General features: G+C 47.0%; 1 protein-coding gene across 1 annotated transcript in view; it reads left to right on the top strand.

Moving 5' to 3' along the window:
- Positions 1–4,128: 4,128 nt before the first annotated feature.
- TFIP11 (tuftelin interacting protein 11) overlaps positions 4,129–17,965 on the top strand; it is a 59,281-nt gene continuing 45,444 nt past the window's right edge. The window contains exons 1-4 of the mRNA XM_082269868.1: positions 4,129–4,203; positions 7,202–7,408; positions 12,831–12,981; positions 15,673–15,829. Of these exons, the coding sequence (XP_082125994.1) occupies positions 7,209–7,408; positions 12,831–12,981; positions 15,673–15,829 (508 nt within the window). The 5' untranslated portion in view covers positions 4,129–4,203; positions 7,202–7,208. The remainder of the gene's footprint in view (positions 4,204–7,201; positions 7,409–12,830; positions 12,982–15,672; positions 15,830–17,965) is intronic.

Genomic DNA, 17,965 nt, shown 5'->3' with positions numbered 1-17,965 from the left:
CAGATATAGTGACTGCAGGCTCCTGGGTTTAGTAACAGGTTAAGCTTTTCTTGCCCACACTATAGCCAAAAGATGGCCACAATTCCTTTGCCAGGAGGGTGTCCATGGACGTCCTCCTGTGATCGCACTGCCTGTGCATCCCCTGCAGCGCGCTCTGTGATCGATACGTCTTTCGGACACAGCTGATCACAGATCAGGGAACAGGGACAATCACAGCCGACATTTACCATGTGATCAGCTGTATCCAATCACATCTGATCACAATGTAAACACAATTCGGTAATCTGCATTCCTTTCTTCACGCTGATAGCATGAGGAGAGTGGAGAGCTGATAACTGGCTTGTGTGAAAGGGACATCTACACTGATAATCAGTGCAGTCCCAGCAGTGCTGCCAATTACTGATGCCAATCAGTGCTACCAGCCAGTGCTCATCAGTGCTGCCAACTAGTGCCCATCAGTGCTGCCAACCAGTGGCCACCAGTGCTACCAACCAGTGCCCATCAGTGCTGCGCACCAGTGCTGCCGCACCAAGAGACTGCTAAGAATTAGGATAAAGGAACATGTGAAAAATATTGAAAATGGTTACGACAAGCACAGCGTATCCAGGCACTTTGATCAACACCATCGAAGAGATCCCTCACAATTAAAAATTGTGGGCGATTGAACCATACAAGAGGCATTGGCGAGGGAGCCACAAAGTCCGCACTTTAAGCCAACGGGAATCTAACTGGATCCATACATTAGATTGTTTAACACCAAATGGGTTAAATATAGAATTCGATCTGAATTGTTTTATAAGTGATTTTTAAAAAAAAATTTTTTAGAAAAATAATTTTATTCATTTTAGGAATTTTAAAACTGATATTAAAATATTTTAGATGGTAGAAAAATAATCACACCCCAGTTGTCCAAGTGAGAAATAAAATAAAAATAAAAAATAATTTAAGTGAGAAATAAAATTAAATAAAAATTGATTTGGTTCAAGGGAGGAATAAATAAGAATTGAATTCAGATAAGAAACAGAGTGGAGCATAAAAGCAAACATAGTAGAATAAATAAAAATATAGTTTAGAGGAAATATATCATCATCAAGATTGTTGTAATAAAAAAGGGGGCAGTTTAGGGTTAATGAGAAGAGAATAGAAGGATGGAAAATAAGGAACAATGGTAATGGAAATATAAATGAATATGCATGAAAAATTGAAAGACAATGTAAATAGCAATATGTTATATGGATTAAGGATTTGCGGATACATCACTTCCGGGTTTTAAATCAGTATATATTTTATCCGAGATTTTAAATAAAACTAATAAATGAATTTTAATTATATAATAAAGGGGTTTAGATCAGTACAAGAATTGAATCATCACAAATAGAAAGGGTAAATTTGAGAAAAAGGAAGCATTAGAAACGATGTGTACACGGGACTCCAGAAAAATGGCCGAGGAATTATATCCGGTCTATAATAAACAACATATAGACATAGAAAATGGCGGAATTTCCGCTTCCGGCTCTAGTGCTTTATAAAGGACGTCACACCGGTGGGCAGGTTATCCCTGGAAGAAGCTGCGTCGGCACGCAGCGCAACGCGTAGGATAGCCAACCGGAAGTGACGTATCGGCAACTATTCGTTTGTTATGCAATGCGAAAGATGGAAACAATGTGAGTTTTATTCTTATTTATTCTAAAAAAAAGTACTGGCTATACTTCACTATATTGGCCCGTTTATTTTGGAGACATAAAGGTTCCATATACATCTCCTGGTACACCGATTTATATAAGGAGGGAAGTCGGCCACCAATAGCGGTACCTACACGCCATAGAGGAGGAAGGAGCATTACTCTGAGGCATATAATACAAGGCGTATTTAAAAGGGAATTGAGGTGAGCGCTTAGGACACCTAGTGGTCACTGCACGGAAGAGCACCTGCATGCAGTTTTGGAAAGATTTGTTTGATCACAATTTTAAGGACACTTCAGCACTTTAATATTTATATCACTCAATTATTTATTGTGGATTCAGGAGCACTATAATTGTTTACTTTTAATTTAACTAGTTGTCCACCTATTAGACATTATTAATACTACTGGCACTTTAATAATTTAATCACTTGATTACATATGTATTGTTGATTTTAATAAAGCACTATATTTATTATTCAGCATTTTTAGACCACCCTTAACCACTTGCCGACCGCCGCACGACTATCTACGGCGGCGGTCAGCCCCTCACAGGCAAAGTGACGTAGGGCTACGTCACTAGCTTGTGAGGGTCTAGGGAGCGAGCGCGTGCCGCCGGAGGCGCGCTCCCGCTCCCGCGTGGTCACGGACCCCCCCGCGCGTGTGACAGGCGGACCCGATGTCCGCCGGCCACTCTGCGATCGGCGGGGGAGAGGGAGAAAGTCAGGCAGCTTGTGTAAACAAGCCACCTGTCATTCTCCCCTCTGTATGAGAGATGATCATACGGATCTAGTATGTAGATCCGTTGATCACTCTGCATACAGCTCAAGCCACAGCCAATCACAGTAAGAATCACGCCCCTAGGGATACACACAGCCCCTCCCTCTCAAATAAAGTTAACCCCTTCACTACCAGTGTATTTTTACAGTAACAGTGCATATGTATAGCACTGATTACTGTAGAAATGTCACTGGTACCCCCAAAAGTGTCAAAAATGTCAGTCAAGGGTCCAATCTGTCCGCCGCAATGTCGCAGTACCGCAAAAAAAATCGCAGATTGCCGCCATTACGCGTTAAAAAAAAACAACAAAAATGACAAAAATCTTTCCCTTTGTTAGTAAATGCGATAAACCAATCAAAATACGCTTTGTGCGATTTTTTTTACCAAATATAGGTAGCATAAAACAAATTGGCCGAAAATGTTAAAAAATTTTGATTTTTACATTTTTTTTGGGGGGAATTTCATATAAAAAAATGTGAAAAATATTGTTATTTTTGCAAAATTGACGCTCTTTTTTTGTTTATAGCGCGTGATCAAAAAATCGCACAGGTGATCAAATACCACCAAAAGAAAGCTCTGTTTGTGGGAAAAAAAGGACCTCAAAATCGTTTAGGTACAGCGTCGCACGACCGCACAATTGTCCGTTAAAGTCACGCAGTGCCGAATCGCAAAATACCCCCTGGTTGTTTAGCAGGAAAATCCTCCGGGGCTTAAGTGGTTAAGGACACTTCAGCACTTTAATATTTATATCACTCAATTATTTATTGTGGATTCAGGAGCACTATAATTGTTTACTTTTAATTTAACTAGTTGTCCACCTATTAGACATTATTAATACTACTGGCACTTTAATAATTTAATCACTTGATTACATATGTATTGTTGATTTTAATTAAGCACTATATTTATTATTCAGCATTTTTAGATCACCCTTAAGATATTATTTGTATATTGGAGAATATTTATTTATATTTGATTATACCGTTTTATATTTTTCTATTAATGATGGTGGGATGCACATATGGATATTAGGGACCATTATATTGAGAAGCACTGAGGCACCTTTATACAATATATTTTATATGATTTAATAATTTTCACTAAGCACCTTTAAAGCGCGGTACTCCCCCCTGCTATAAGTATCTGTATTGTGTAGGTTACCAATAATACTACCTGCAGCATTAAAGGAGACATATAGTAATAAATAGTGACAGCGCGAGAATTTCACCAACCCCCCTTAGAAAAGGAGGGGAAATCCTCCAATGGGGACACTAGTTCTGGTGACAACCAGGGATATCACTTTGCAGGGATTTCCCCTCACTTCCTGTTTTGGGTATGGGACAGGAAGTGAAGAGAAATTTCCTTATGGGACACCGATAGCAAAAAACCTGTCAGGGGTTCTAACCCTTCATTTATACAGAATGAAAGAAAAAAGCTGCTGCTTGTAGTTACGCTGTAAGGAACAGAAGACTGAGGAGTATCAGTACTGTGTGTAACATTCCCATCCCCCCTCAGCGCTCCAGGACTCCGGGGAAGGAATCGGGAACACAGCGACTCATACAGAACGGCTGGAGAGCGGCGGGCATGCGCAGAATTCTACTCCGCGGCGTGCCTACAACTCCCACAATGCAGCGCTCCCTAGTAGGCGGAGACTTCCGGTTCCGGTTGTCTCAGCTGCAGTTCCGGTTTGGAGAGGAGCAGAATCTGAATGATTTCCTCTCATAAGGATTGCAATATTACAGGTACCGGGCCGGGTGTAGGGGGATCGGCCTGTATGTGGGGTCTACAATGACCGGCGCTCAGCTATAGTCCTCAGACTCAATGCACCCCGCCAACAGAGCACGGGGAGAGATTAGAGGGGACACCAATGTAAGGGGAACTGATGGGGACATGAATGAGGCTATGATGGGGGCACAGAAATGTGGAGGAGGACATTGACTCCTGTTGCTGTCAATCACAGACAGCGAGCTGGGGGGGCGGGGCTAAACTGCACTGTGTGTGTCAATAGACGCACACAGCCCGGCTCAGTATTGAACCCGCACAAGTGACCCCATAGTAAGTGATTTGCTGTGGTGGCACTCGGTGGAGCGTCAGCGGGAGACCCGAGAAGGAGGATCTGGGCTGCTCTGTGCACAGAACAGGTAAGTATAAGAGGTTTGTTGGGTTTTTACCCACCTCCCGCTCACCATACAGACAAATGACGGGGGCAGGGTGGCTCTCTTCTCCCAGGACAACATTCTGTGACGCTGTCCCACTCTTGCTGTGTTTGCATGCCCATGGGGGGCGCACAGCGTGGTGAGCAGCGGCGCTCTGTGTTCCTGGGATACGGGGCATCCCCAATCTGGGTAAACAGCCAACGCCGCGGCTCTTTACCCATGTGATCAGCAGTGTCCAATCACAGCCCATCACATGTAAACATGGAAATGCCCGTTATTGACTCTCCTTTCCTGACATTGACAGAGAGGAGAGACGATCAGTGGGAGACCTGTACAGGTAATCCGGGCACTGATCATCAGTGATGCCAGTCATTGCTGCCTTTCAGTGCTTGCTCATCAGTAGTGCCACCTATCAGTGCCCAAAGGTACTGCATGTCCATGCCACCTCATCCGTGCCCATAAGTGCCGCATATTAGTGCCTCCTCATCAGTGACACCTCATCAGTGCCCATAAGTGCTGCATATCAGTAACCATTAGTGCCGCCCATCAGTGCCCATAAGTGCTGCATATCCGTGCCACCTCATCAGTGCCCATAAATGTCACCTATTAGTGCTGCATATCAGTGCCCATTAGTGCTGCATATCGGTGCCTCCTATCAGTGCCCATAAATGCTGCATATCAGTGCCCAGAAGTGCTGCATATTAGTGCCTCCTCATCAGTGACACCTCATCAGTACCCATAAGTGCCGCCTATCATTGCTGCATATCAGTACCCATTAGTGCTGCATATTAGTGCCGCCTATCAGTGCCCATAAGTGCCACTTATCAGTTCCCATAAGTGCTTCATATCCGTACCACCTTATCAATGCCATAAATGCTGCATGTTAGTGCCGCCTATCAGTGCCCATAAGTGCTGCATATCTTTGCCACCTCATCAATGCCCATAAGTGCTGCATATTAGTGCCTCCTCATCAGTGCCCATAAATGCCACCTATTAGTGCTGCATATCAGTGCCCATTAGTGCTTCCTCATCAGTGACACTTCATCAATGCAGCCTATCAGTGCCCATAAGTGCAACCTATCAGTGCTCATCCATGCTGCATATCCGTGCCACCTATCATTGCCCATATATGCCACCTGTCAGTGCCCATAAGTGCTATATATTAGTGCCTCTTCATCAGTGACACCTCATCAGTGCCCATAAGTGCTGCATATTGGTGCCTCCTATCAGTGCCCAAAAATGTTGCATATTAGTGCCTCCTCATCAGTGCAGCCTATCAGCGCACATCACTGAAAACCTTTTTTTTTTCACATTTTTCGGTCTTTATGGCTTTTTTTTTTTTTTTTTTTTTTTAGCAAAAAAATAAACACAGTGGTGATTAAAGTATAACTATAGGCAAAACTTTTTTTCAGTTTTGGATAGAGTAAGGGAGGGTTATAACCCGTGTCAGATTTTTTTCCTGCCATCTGTGTCTCACTTGAACAAGTCGCTGTTCACCGTGACTTCTGCGCGGCTTGCACTGACTTCACATAATGGAAGTCAATGCAAGTCGCTCCTTTCAGAACGGTTTCCCATTGCACAGAATGGAGCACGACTTGTCAGGCGACCAAGTTGCCTGACAAGTCGGAGTAATGTGAACCAGCACTAATATAAATAAGCAGGACAGGTCCTCTTTATCAAAAGATCTGGGGGGTCAAAAAGACGCCACGTCTCTTATTTAGGTTCAGTCTCGGTTCACACTGCAAATATACAGCGTGTTCCCGCATTGCATCTGCAGAACAGGCAGTTTACACTGCCATATGCGATATGCTGGGAGTTTCGATTCAAAGTTAACGACATCCCCAGATCAGATCGCATATCGCAGTGCGATCTGACAGTTCACACATGAATCGGATCGCACTGGTGTGAACCACCATGCGATCCGATTCTGCTGCGGACCAAAAAAAAGGGTCCTGTGCGAGTTCACTGCGATTGCGGTGCGAATTCAGCCATACAAACTGTATGGCTGAATTTGCACCGCACAGACATCGCATGTGATTTTAGGAGCAGTGCGCTCCGAATTACATGCAATGTCTGTGATCGCATTAGTGTGAACCGGCACTTAAACGCAAAAGGAAAAAATAAAAGTTTTTGGACTTTTACAAAAAAAAAAAAAAAATGTTTGTTTATGCCCGAGAACCGGAAGTGACATCAGAGGTCACTCTGGTCCTCCCAGGCCATAGAGCCAAGTGGGGGCCCTCTTGCCCTTACTTAACTTCCTGCTCAGCAAGTGGCAGCACCGGATCGCTTCCAGGAGTACCAATAGCTCCGGTAAGCCCCGAAAAAAACATGAAGCGGAGGGGGCACCTCTCCCGCCGCCTATAAAAGTGATCGCCCACAGGACCACTTTTCTCTTGTAAAGAATCGCCCACTGTAAATAACGATAGCAGGGTTATGGCAGCTGGTTGTTGCTGTAACACCTGTATTTATTATCTAAGGAATGACTTCTAGTCACTGTTGGCAGTTGGCAAAGTGGTTAAGGAAAAGAAAATGTCTTGCCATTAGAACCCTTTTAATGCTGGCCTTGCTTCTCTAATGCTTTTAGGGTCACCATGTCTATGTCACATCTGTACGGCAAAGATGAGGACAGCGATGGGGTGGAGATGGAGAAATTTGAAATCACTGACTGGGACTTGGAGAATGAATTCAACCCCAACCGGAGGAAGCATTTGCAGACCAAAGAGGAGGCCATCTATGGAATGTGGGCAGAGCGCGACTCTGATGACGAGAGGCCCAGCTTTGGTGGCAAGAAGTAAGTGTGCAGAGGTGGGAGAGACATTCACGTTTGATTATTTTTTTTTGGGGGGGGGGGATGTTACAGCACCAATCACATTAGTCGCCTGACTGCTGCTTCATGGTAAAATATTTCCTTTATTTGCCGGATGCTGCCCAGAGCAGCGACCTTCCAGTGCCTCAGGGGTTAACAGCAGCGGCTGCAGGTATGAAGGACTAGGGATGCACCGATCCGACTTTTTTGGTCCCGATGCGATCTTCTGCTTTGTGAAATCGCCGATCCCGAGTACTGTTTTGTGAGCTTATAACAAAATAATACTTCCGGATCGGTATCGGCAGATACCTTATAACATTTGTGCATTTAAGAAGTTAAACTTCCCTCCTCTGGCAGACGGAATGAAAAGATAAGGCCCGTACACACGTAGCGATTGCCGGCCGTATATATTCAGCCAACCTCCGATCGGCCGATTGACGGCTTGTTAGTATGATGCTTCCGACAACCGACTGCGACTTTTCGGCCGAACAGAATCTGGTGTGCAGGCTTTAAAATTTTTGTTGGCCAACACCAGAACGGCCGATTGTTCGCCAGTCAGTACAGAATTCGGCCGACAAACAGCAGATGAGCAAGACTGGGCATGCTCAGTGAAGAAAAAACACAGGGAAAGTTAACCATCACATGACATCACTTCTGCAGTCGGCTGTTGTTGGCCGACAAAATTCGTGTGCAGTGTTTAGCACTTTTCAACCGACAGGACAGCACCGGACAAAAGACGGCCGATCGTTCGGCCGACAATCGCTACGTGTGTACGGGGCTATACATTGTATGCATTGTGTTTACTTAAGGCTACGTTCACATGTCAGCGTATCAATCGCGGGCAGAATCACAGTGTGCGTTGCCCGTGATTTGTAATAGCACCCCAAACACTGTGCGATGTTGCCGCGATTTGCGCCTGCCTAATCGCGGTAACATCGAGCAAAAAAATTTGCGGGACGCATGACGCCCCAAAGAAGCTCTTGTACCTTTTTTGGGCGTCATGCGTACCGCGATTGTTTTTGCGCAATGTTACCCCGATTCGGCAGGCGCAAATCGCGGCAACATCGCACAGCGTTTGGGGTGCTATTGCAAATCACGGGCAACGCACAGGCGTCCCGCGATTTGCAATGATTTCCGGATCGCGGGCAGATTTGCGGTGATTCTGCCTGCGATCGATACGCTGACATGTGAATGAAGCCTAACTAGGAGACTGACAGGCATTTGCAGGAGGCTCTTTTTTTTTTTTTTCTTTGACAGCTGTTCTCTGCTCCCTCACAGCTATGTAAAGAGCAAAACCGGATCGGCCCGTGGATCTGTTAATTTTACCGATTCCCCCGATCCAGCTATTATGGCCATATCGGCGCCGATATCCGATCCTAATATCGGATCAGTGCATCCCTATGAAGAACTCGTGTTGCTTGCCCGCTCCTTCATGCCCCCTCCATCATTTACAGAGCTCATACTATCATTGTCCCACACATGTCATGGTGAATGGACAGAAAAAGGGGGAAGTTTGGGACTTTGAATGAGAGAAATGGCAAGGCTGGCAGGGAATTATAAGCACATTTATTGGTACATACATATATAAAAACATAACATATGAAAATATTGAATGATCAAGATAATAAGAGAGCTAGTAAGGGATCCCTAAGTCCAAATTCATAAAAACCATCAGGGCAAGTAGTGGGCTTGAGCACGATATGGCCATATGGTGGGACCAAACCCCCATTTTTATTTATGGATTGTCTTCAGATTTGGTAGTTATTTCTTTTGCATTTGCGCACTATTCTTTTTTAATATACATGTCTTTTGGTTCATAGCTGCAGCAGCTTTAGAAATACATGGGTATGCTCCCCCAAATTTTTTGCCTGTTTATTATGTATTCGGTCTGACCAGACTATCGAGGTTGAGCAACCCTCCCCACCCCCCCACACACACCTGTACTCAATCAGTGTCCACCATCAATTGGATATAGGAGGAGTCCCCTGTAGTGCATTTGCACATCTTTCCCAGCAAGGAGTGTTGTCTCCAAGGGTTAGGCTGGATTCATCTCTTTTTCATGGATAGTGTAGGACCCACTGATAATGGGGTACTTTGACGCAGTAGTGGGCTTGAGCACGATATGGCCATATGGTGGGACCAAACCCCCATTTTTATTTATGGATTGTCTTCAGATTTGGTAGTTATTTCTTTTGCATTTGCACACTATTCTTTTTTAATATATATAAAAACATAACATATGAAAATATTGAATGATCAAGATAATAAGAGAGCTAGTAAGGGATCCCTAAGTCCAAATTCATAAAAACCATCAGGGCAAACTTCCAAGTAGTAGTAGAGTAATTGGATATATTCACAACATCGATGAACTCAAATTCCAAGTAGTAGTAGAGTAGTTTGATATATTCAAAACATCGCAAACTCAACGCGTTTCGTGGACCAAAGTCGCCACTTCATCAGGAGTGGATGTATGATGCATATATAGCAGCTCAGGTAGTACATGGCATTGGAGATGGAACATGACCCCGGATGTCCCCCAAGGGAGCTAAGGGCACACAGGGCAGGCAGACAAGGCAGATCACGCCGCACACATGGTGAGTGTGGGCTGAGATTGATGGGGTGAAAAAATGATAGGTGTAGCAATGTGGAAGGATGTCAAAATGATAAACCCCAGACACCAACGCATAGTGCCCTTCATCCTCCGAAAGCCGCCACGTGCTGTGAGCTCAGCACCACGCCAGTGTAAGGGTAGAACAACCGTAGGAACAATATACGCCGCAATGGCGTTGGTGAATGGACAGGGGAGATCCTGTCATTTATCTGCTCCTTCTCCATTCACAAAATGCATTGCATTGTGGGACAACAATAGTATGAGTTCTGTAAATTGCCAAAGTGGCGCAAGTCCTTCACCCCCACAGCCGCTGCTGTTTAGGGGGAGTTCCACTCCTTTTTGTGTTTATTAAAAATCAGCAGCTACAGAAAGTACTCTGACCCAGGATCCAGCGATGCAGCCGCCAAAAACCCTCGGTTCTCTCCCTGTCCTCTCCCCCACACTGGCATTTCAACTGTGGTCACCTGGCTGTGACAGTTTTCGTTTTCACAGCCAGGTGCGCATGCGCGAGTCATGCTGCGCCGCCTCAATGGTCTGCCAGTTGGAGGGAGGGCGGGTGAGAGGAGAACTTCTGCTCGTATCGCCCAGGTAGTTCAAGCGGAACTGGGAGTGTGTACCTGTCAAAACTAGGTACCTGCTCCCCCCCCCCCCCCCCAAAAATACATGCCAAATGTGGCAAAGGAGGGGGAGGGGGGGAAGTGCTTAAATCGGAACTTCCCCTTTTGTGTGGAGCTCTGCTTTAACCTCTAAAGCACCTGAAGATTGAGCCTGGGTTCTCACTGCTGCAGTGCAGGACACCGCATGTAATTCGCATAGCAATCGCAGCACATTCCTGTGCAAATTACATGCAGTGTCTCTGGGCTGCGATTTGAGCCATGGATTTGTATGGCTCAAATTGCACCGCATTTGCACCATGCACATGTGAACTAAACAAACAAGCTGGCAGAAGTAGATTTCTTATCCTCGGCTCAACAGAAAGGTGCAGAGGTTCGTGGCATTGTCACGGGATCCTTTGGCAGACGCCATCGATGCGCTGGTGGCCCGTGGGGTCAGTATCGCCTGATTTACGCCTTTCCTCCTCTCAAGCTTCTGCTTCTGCCAAGACTTCTACGCAGGATCGAGGCAGAAGGGATTCCGGTCATCTTATGGCGCTTTTCCACTGCATGGAACCGAACGGTTTGGCTCGCTTTTGTGCTTTTCCACTGCTGGTACCGCATGGAACGGTGTAGGAACGGTTCGGTACGGTACAGCGGCGCTTTTCCACTGCATGGAACCGAACGGTACGGCTCTCTAAAACAGTACCACCTCGATTGTGGTTCCAAGAGGTACCATATCCCACAATCCTTTGCATGCAGTCACTACTAGCCACTGATTGGTCAGAGAATCGTTGTTATCCCACCCACTTAACTTTAGTACTACTTTAGTGGAAAAGCAAACCATACCGTACCGTACCGAACCGTTCCAACACCGTACCATGTGGTACCAGCAGTGGAAAAGCAAACTGGGCCAAGCAGGGCCGAGTAGAGCCGAGGCGGTACTTGCAGTGGAAAAGTTCCATTAGTGGCCCCAGACTGGCCTCGGCGGGCCTGGTACGCTGATCTGGTGTGGCTGGTCGCCGACGTTCCTTGGTAGCTTCCTCTCAGGGAGGATTTGCTGTCCCAAGGACCAATCTTCCGTCCTGCTTTACAATCACTGGCTTTGATGGCTTGGCTGTTGAACGCCAGGTGCTGAAGGATGGGGGTTTGTCTGAATTGGTGACTCCAACGCTGTTAAAAGCTAGGAAATCTACTTCTGGGAAGATCTACCAACGTTCATGGAAGACGTACATTGAGTGGTGTTAGTCTCTTGGGGTTCATCCTCGCTCCTTCTCGGTGGTTTGGATCTGGATTTGGTTTAACCTTCCTTCAACGGGGGGCTGAACATATTGGCCTTGAGTACCATCAAGGGCAAGGTGGCGGCTTTGGCGGTCTTCTTCCAACGATCTTTGGCCACACACTCCCTGGTGTGTACTTTTTTTAGGGTGTTCGACATTTTGGTTCCACCAGTATGGTCTCGGTTACCGCCTTGGGACCTCAATTTGGTGCTTTTGGTCCTCCAGAAGCCTCCTTTTGGAGACTCTTCAGTAGATTCCCTTTATGCATTAGAGAAATGGATTTTATGGTAAGTCAAAAATACCATTTTTTGTTGCAGGGGATGCCTGAAGTCATATTGTAGTTGAAGGTTATTAAAAATAACCTTTCTTTTTCAATCTGCAGTGCTGTGATTTTCTGTAAAGTGCACTATGGCAACCTGGAGCTGTTCTGTACACAGAATGTATACATAACGCTCCCCAGAAACATAATTTCCTGCTTGTGTGATTGGCTCACTGATTTTCCCAGAAGTCTGCACGAAGATACAAGTCAGATTTCAGGCATCCCCTGCAACATAAATGTCATTTTTGGTGAGATATTCCCAACAGGAAATTACGTCTAAAGGGATGCAGGCCCAGCGGTTTTTGTCATTAGGGCCCTGCAGTTGCAGCAGCTGATGAGCACAGAAAGCTCGGCCACCTATGGACACACGTGTGGCGTTTAGGCATTTAAGCTCACCCTCTTCACCACCACACATATGCATCCTGGGATGGCAAGAGGTTAATCTGGCCATATTGGTGTGTATGTAAACCGCTATCGATTCCGTTTCAGGATCAAAGCAGCTTTTTGTTTTAAAATAACTCTTATCTATAGGAGTATGGTCCTAAAAACACCCCACAGATATGTACAAAACAGACTTGCCACATTGCTATTCTTCTTCCATCAGGTCCCGGGACTATACAGCCCCTGTGAATTTTATCAGTGCGGGAATCCGTAAGCCTGCGGCTGAGGAGAAATCCAATAGTGAATCTGATGATGAAGTTCCAACGAAGAGAGAAGAACTACCAAAGGAGTTTGAATCAAAGAAGCTGCGGACGGTAAAGTTATAGTGCCTTGTCACTGATTTGGAAATACAGATGTGGAAGAGATGTTAAAGCGGAACTTCAGTAATTTTCTTTCTTTCATGCTATCAAATCTATTCCCCCATGCTGTGTTAGCTTTGGGAAGTAAAACATTTATTTAGTGGCAGTAAATACTTTATATTTGCTACTTCCGCTTTTTTTTCTTGAAATCCGATTCGACGAGTGACGTGTTATACAGCCCTCGCACTGAATCCCGGGATAGAATTTTTAGGTATCTTTTTTTTCTTCCCTCACTCTCGTGATAGTTTCTAAGCTCGGGGGAGAATGGAGAATGGAGGAGGGCTGAGGGAAATCACAGGAAAATGCGTAGGCTGCGGGGCTGGAGGAGGCCAGAGGAGGGCGAAGCTAGTACAATGCCTCCCGGTAGCGCAATAAGCAGAACGCTTCAGATCCGATGTATAGTACTGGTTACTATAGCAGTGGCAGCAAACTGGCCCTGCTATATCAACATGTAAACAAAGGGCTGCACTGCTATAGTAACCTGAAAACATCGGATCAGAAGTGCTCTACTTACTGCGCATGCCCGACCGGGGAGGCATTGTACTGCGCATGCGCGACCGGGGAGGCCTTGTACTGCGCATGCGCGAACGGGGAGGCCTTGTACTGCGCATGCGCGCCCGGGGTGCATTGTACTGCCCATGCGCGCCCGGTGAGGCATTGTACTGCCCATGCGCGACTGGGGAGGCATTGTACTGCGCATGCTCGACCGGGGAGGCATTGTACTGCGCATGCTCGACCGGGGAGGCATTGTACTGCGCATGCTCGACCGGGGAGGCATTGTACTGCGCATGCTCGACCGGGGAGGCATTGTACTGCGCATGCTCGACCGGGGAGGCATTGTACTGCGCATGCCCCAGATTTAATGGGCCAGCGAGGTAGAGCATCACAGGCTATTGCAGGAAAACTGCGGCCAGGTCTTCAATTGCCCTCAGTAAACATGGCTGCTCGCACAACAAGTGTGGGGAATGAGAGATGAGCAGTTTGACAGGTAAAAAGTTAGGTTATAAACAATACAAATTCCTAATAATGCTTAAAATGTTAGAACTTCATACTGTTTTATGTGTGTTTGACTGCAGTTCCTCTTTAAATACACTGTCAGATTGTCCATTCGTGGAAAATTGGCAGTGTCTGTGCAAAGCCCCTCCCATTTATTCTGATCCATTGGTAGTGACCTTGGCAGTGCCCCTCTGCTACCGCTTCTTCTTCTCCCTGCCAGCCTCAAAATCCCCAGTGTTAAATTAGAGCTGTGCTCTAATTGGCTGATGCGAGCTGTGTTATATGCGTAAGCGAAGTAACATTGGGGTTTATTTACTAAAACTTGAGAGTGCAAAATAAGGCTCACTTCTGCATAGAAACCAATCGGCTTTCAGTTTTTATTGCCAAAGGTTAATAGAACAAGCTGAGGTTAGAAGCCGATTGGTTTTTATGCAGAAGTGAGCCTGATTTTGCAATCTCCAGCTTTAGTAAATAAACCTTTCAAACCTTGAGATAGTTTTTGACACATTCCACCATTATATCTTTGCTGCATAGAAAAGAGACGTCTTTGTCGTGGCATAATCCAAGTGTTTTGAAAGTCTAAGGCTTCTTTCACACGGTCCGCCTCCGCAGGCGGATCCGTGTTGCTCAGCGGGGATCGATCCGCGATCCCCGCTGAGCCGGGCGGATGACAGCTCCGTCTCTGCTTGCAGAGCGGAGAGGGAGGTGTCTCAGCACCCGCTGCCCTCTATGGGGGATCGGAGGAGAGCGGACCGCTTGTCTGCTCTCATCAGATCCGCTCCGCTCCGATTACTGAACGGATGGAAAAATAGGGTTTCCATCCGTCCAGATTTCAGCACAGGATCGGATGCGGATGGCAGCGGGTGTCAGCGGAGGTGACCTCCGCTGACACCCGCTGCCCCATAGAGCTGCATGGAGGATCCGATCAGATCCGCCTAAAAAACTGACAGGCGGATCTGATCGGACCACCCGTGTGAAAGAGCCCTTACTCCAGGTTTAAATGAAGTTTAGTTTGTGTGGAGCAAGCTGGTCCACATGAATGATTTACTTCACCAAAAAGATGCAGCGTCTGTGCACTGTATAAACTGTATATATACTGTATACAGCGCTGTGTATAAGCAGTGGGACAGGAACTTCTCATCCTGCTCATGACAAAATCCTGAGCGCCACTCAGCCATTCACAGGAAGATTTGTATTAGAAAATGCAAAGGTTTTTGGCTGAGGCAAAGACTGTGACATTATCCGCCTGTATCTACCTTGTCTAGGGGCTGATATTTAGGTGAAGGTTTATTTAGCTACCTGCATATTTTTGTACTAGGAACACTAGAAATGTCTTAATGACAAAGTCTTAGAGACGCTGTCATCTGACACATGTGAAGAGAAAAGTGACATCATACACAGAAGTAGGCTCATCACTGGAGCTTATTCAAGGTGAACAGGAGCTGTCATAAGGGGTTTGTTACATGCTACCCCATACCTGAAACCCGGCCTGTTCAGATCACTGGAGTGGAAGGATGGCGGTTAGGATGGGGTTGGGGGCTGATCAACCTGTTCCTGCAGATTATGGCACACTTACCTTTTGGTGTGCTCTCCTCCAGCAGACAGATTTGCCCAGTTAACAATAATGACTAATGTGTTTTTATGTTGCAGGGTGGAAATTTTAAGCCAACCCAGAAAACGTTTGCTGGAGGGATAAAGTCGAATACTGATTTTGGTGTCTGGGAGAGGCACACCAAGGGAATTGGACAGAAGCTTCTACAGAAGATGGGTTATGTACCAGGCAGAGGCCTGGGGAAGAATGCTCAAGGTACTGCCAGCCTCAATCCTGGTATACTGAATAGCTATGAATGTGCAGTGTATCATCTTACTGTTATTGACTTATTATTAAAGTAAACCACTACCAAATCTGAGCAACCTGGAAGTTAATCTAAAAAAATAAAAATAAAAAAGTTCTTAGCTTTTTATTCCCCATCTCCCAAGCCTGCCTATTGGTCAGTGAGGTCACTCATCACAAGGATGAGCAATAGGAAGGTTTAGGAGCCAGAAGGAGTAGAGCCAAGCTATTGCAAGAAACAAATTATCTCTCTCCCCTCGTTCTCTCTCTCCCCCTCGTTCTCTCTCTCTCCCCCTCGTTCTCTCTCTCTCTCCCCTTGTTTTTCTCTCTCTCTCTCTCTCTCTCCCCCTCGTTCTCTCTCTCTCTCTCTCTCCCCTCGTTCTCTCTCTCTCTCTCCCCCTCGTTCTCTCTCTCTCTCTCTCTCTCTCTCTCTCCCCCCCCTCGTTCTCTCTCTCTCTCCCCCTCGTTCTCTCTCTCTCCCCCTCGTTCTCTCTCTCTCCCCTCGTTCTCTCTCTCTCCCCCTCGTTCTCTCTTTCTCTCTCCCTCTCGTTCTCTCTCTCGTCTCTCTCTCTCCCTCTCTTTCTCTCTCTCTCTCTCTCCCTCTCGTTCTCTCTCTCTCTCTCCCTCTCGTTCTCTCTCTCTCTCCCTCTCGTTCTCGCTCTCTCTCTCCCTCTCGTTCTCTCTCTCTCCCTCTCGTTCTCTCTCTCTCCCCTCTCGTTCTCTCTCTCTCTCTCTCTTGTTCTCTCTCTCTCTCTTTCTCTCCCCTCGTCTCTCTCTCTCTCTCTCTCCCCTCGTTCTCTCTCTTTCTCCCTCCCTCGTTCTCTCTCTCTCTCTCCCCCCTCGTTCTCTCTCTCTCTCTCTCTCTCTCTCTCTCTCTCTCTCTCTCTCTCTCTCCCCTCGTCTCTCTCTCTCTCTCCCCCTCGTTCTCTCTCTCTCTCTCCCCCCTCGTTCTCTCTCTCCCCCTCGTTCTCTCTCTCCCCCTCGTTCTCTCTCTCCCCTCGTTCTCTCTCTCCCCCTCGTTCTCTCTCTCCCCCTCGTTCTCTCTCTCCCTCGTTCTCTCTCCCCCTCGTTCTCTCTCTCCCCTCGTTCTCTCTCTCTCCCTCTCTCTCTCTCTCCTCTCTCCCCTCCTCCTCTCTCTCTCTCTCTCTCTCTCCCCCTCGTTCTCTCGTTCTCTCTCTCTCTCCCCCTCGTTCTCTCTCTCTCTCCCCCTCGTTCTCTCTCCCCCCTCGTTCTCTCTCTCCCCCTCGTTCTCTCTCTCCCCCTCGTTCTCTCTCTCCCCCTCGTTCTCTCTCTCCCCTCGTTCTCTCTCTCCCCCTCGTTCTCTCTCTCCCCCTCGTTCTCTCTCTCTCTCTCTCTCTCCCCCCTCGTTCTCTCGTTCTCTCTCTCTCTCTCTCTCTCTCCCCCTCGTTCTCTCTCTCCCCCTCGTTCTCTCTCTCTCTCTCTCTCCCCCTCGTTCTCTCTCTCTCTCTCTCTCCCTCTCTCTCTCTCTCTCTCTCCCCCCCTCGTTCTCTCTCTCTCTCTCTCTCTCTCTCCCTCGTTCTCTCTCTCTCTCTCTCCCTCCCCCTCCCTCCCCCTCGTTCTCTCTCTCTCTCTCTCTCTCTCTCCCCCTCGTTCTCTCTCTCTCTCTCTCTCTCTCTCCTCGTTCTCTCTCTCTCTCTCTCTCTCTCCCTCTCTCTCTCCCTCTCTCTCTCCCCCTCGTTCTCTCTCCTCTCTCTCTCTCTCTCTCTCTCTCTCTCTCCCCTCGTTCTCTCTCTCCCCTCGTTCTCTCTCTCTCTCCCCCTCGTTCTCTCTCTTTCTCTCCCCCTCGTTCTCTCGTTCTCTCTCTCCCTCTTCTCTCGTCTCTCTCTCCCTCGTTCTCTCTCTCTCTCTCCCCCTCGTTCTCTTCTCTCTCTCCCCTCGTTCTCTCGTTCTCTCTCTCTCTCTCTCTCCCCCTCGTTTTCTCTCTCTCCCCCCTCTTGTCTCTCTCTCTCTTTCTCTCCCCTCGTTCTCTCTCTTTCTCTCCCCCTCGTTCTCTCTCTTACTCTCCCCCTCGTTCTCTCTCTTTCTCTCCCCCTCGTTTCTCTCTCTTTCTCTCCCCCTCGTTCTCTCTCTTTCTCTCCCCCTCGTTCT

Source organism: Pelophylax lessonae (genome assembly GCF_965119305.1).
Source record: "Pelophylax lessonae genome assembly, chromosome: 10".
Classification (NCBI taxonomy): Eukaryota; Metazoa; Chordata; class Amphibia; order Anura; family Ranidae; genus Pelophylax; species Pelophylax lessonae.
The sequence above is the reverse complement of the archived record's forward strand: the minus strand, read 5'-3'. Positions and strand labels throughout refer to the sequence as shown.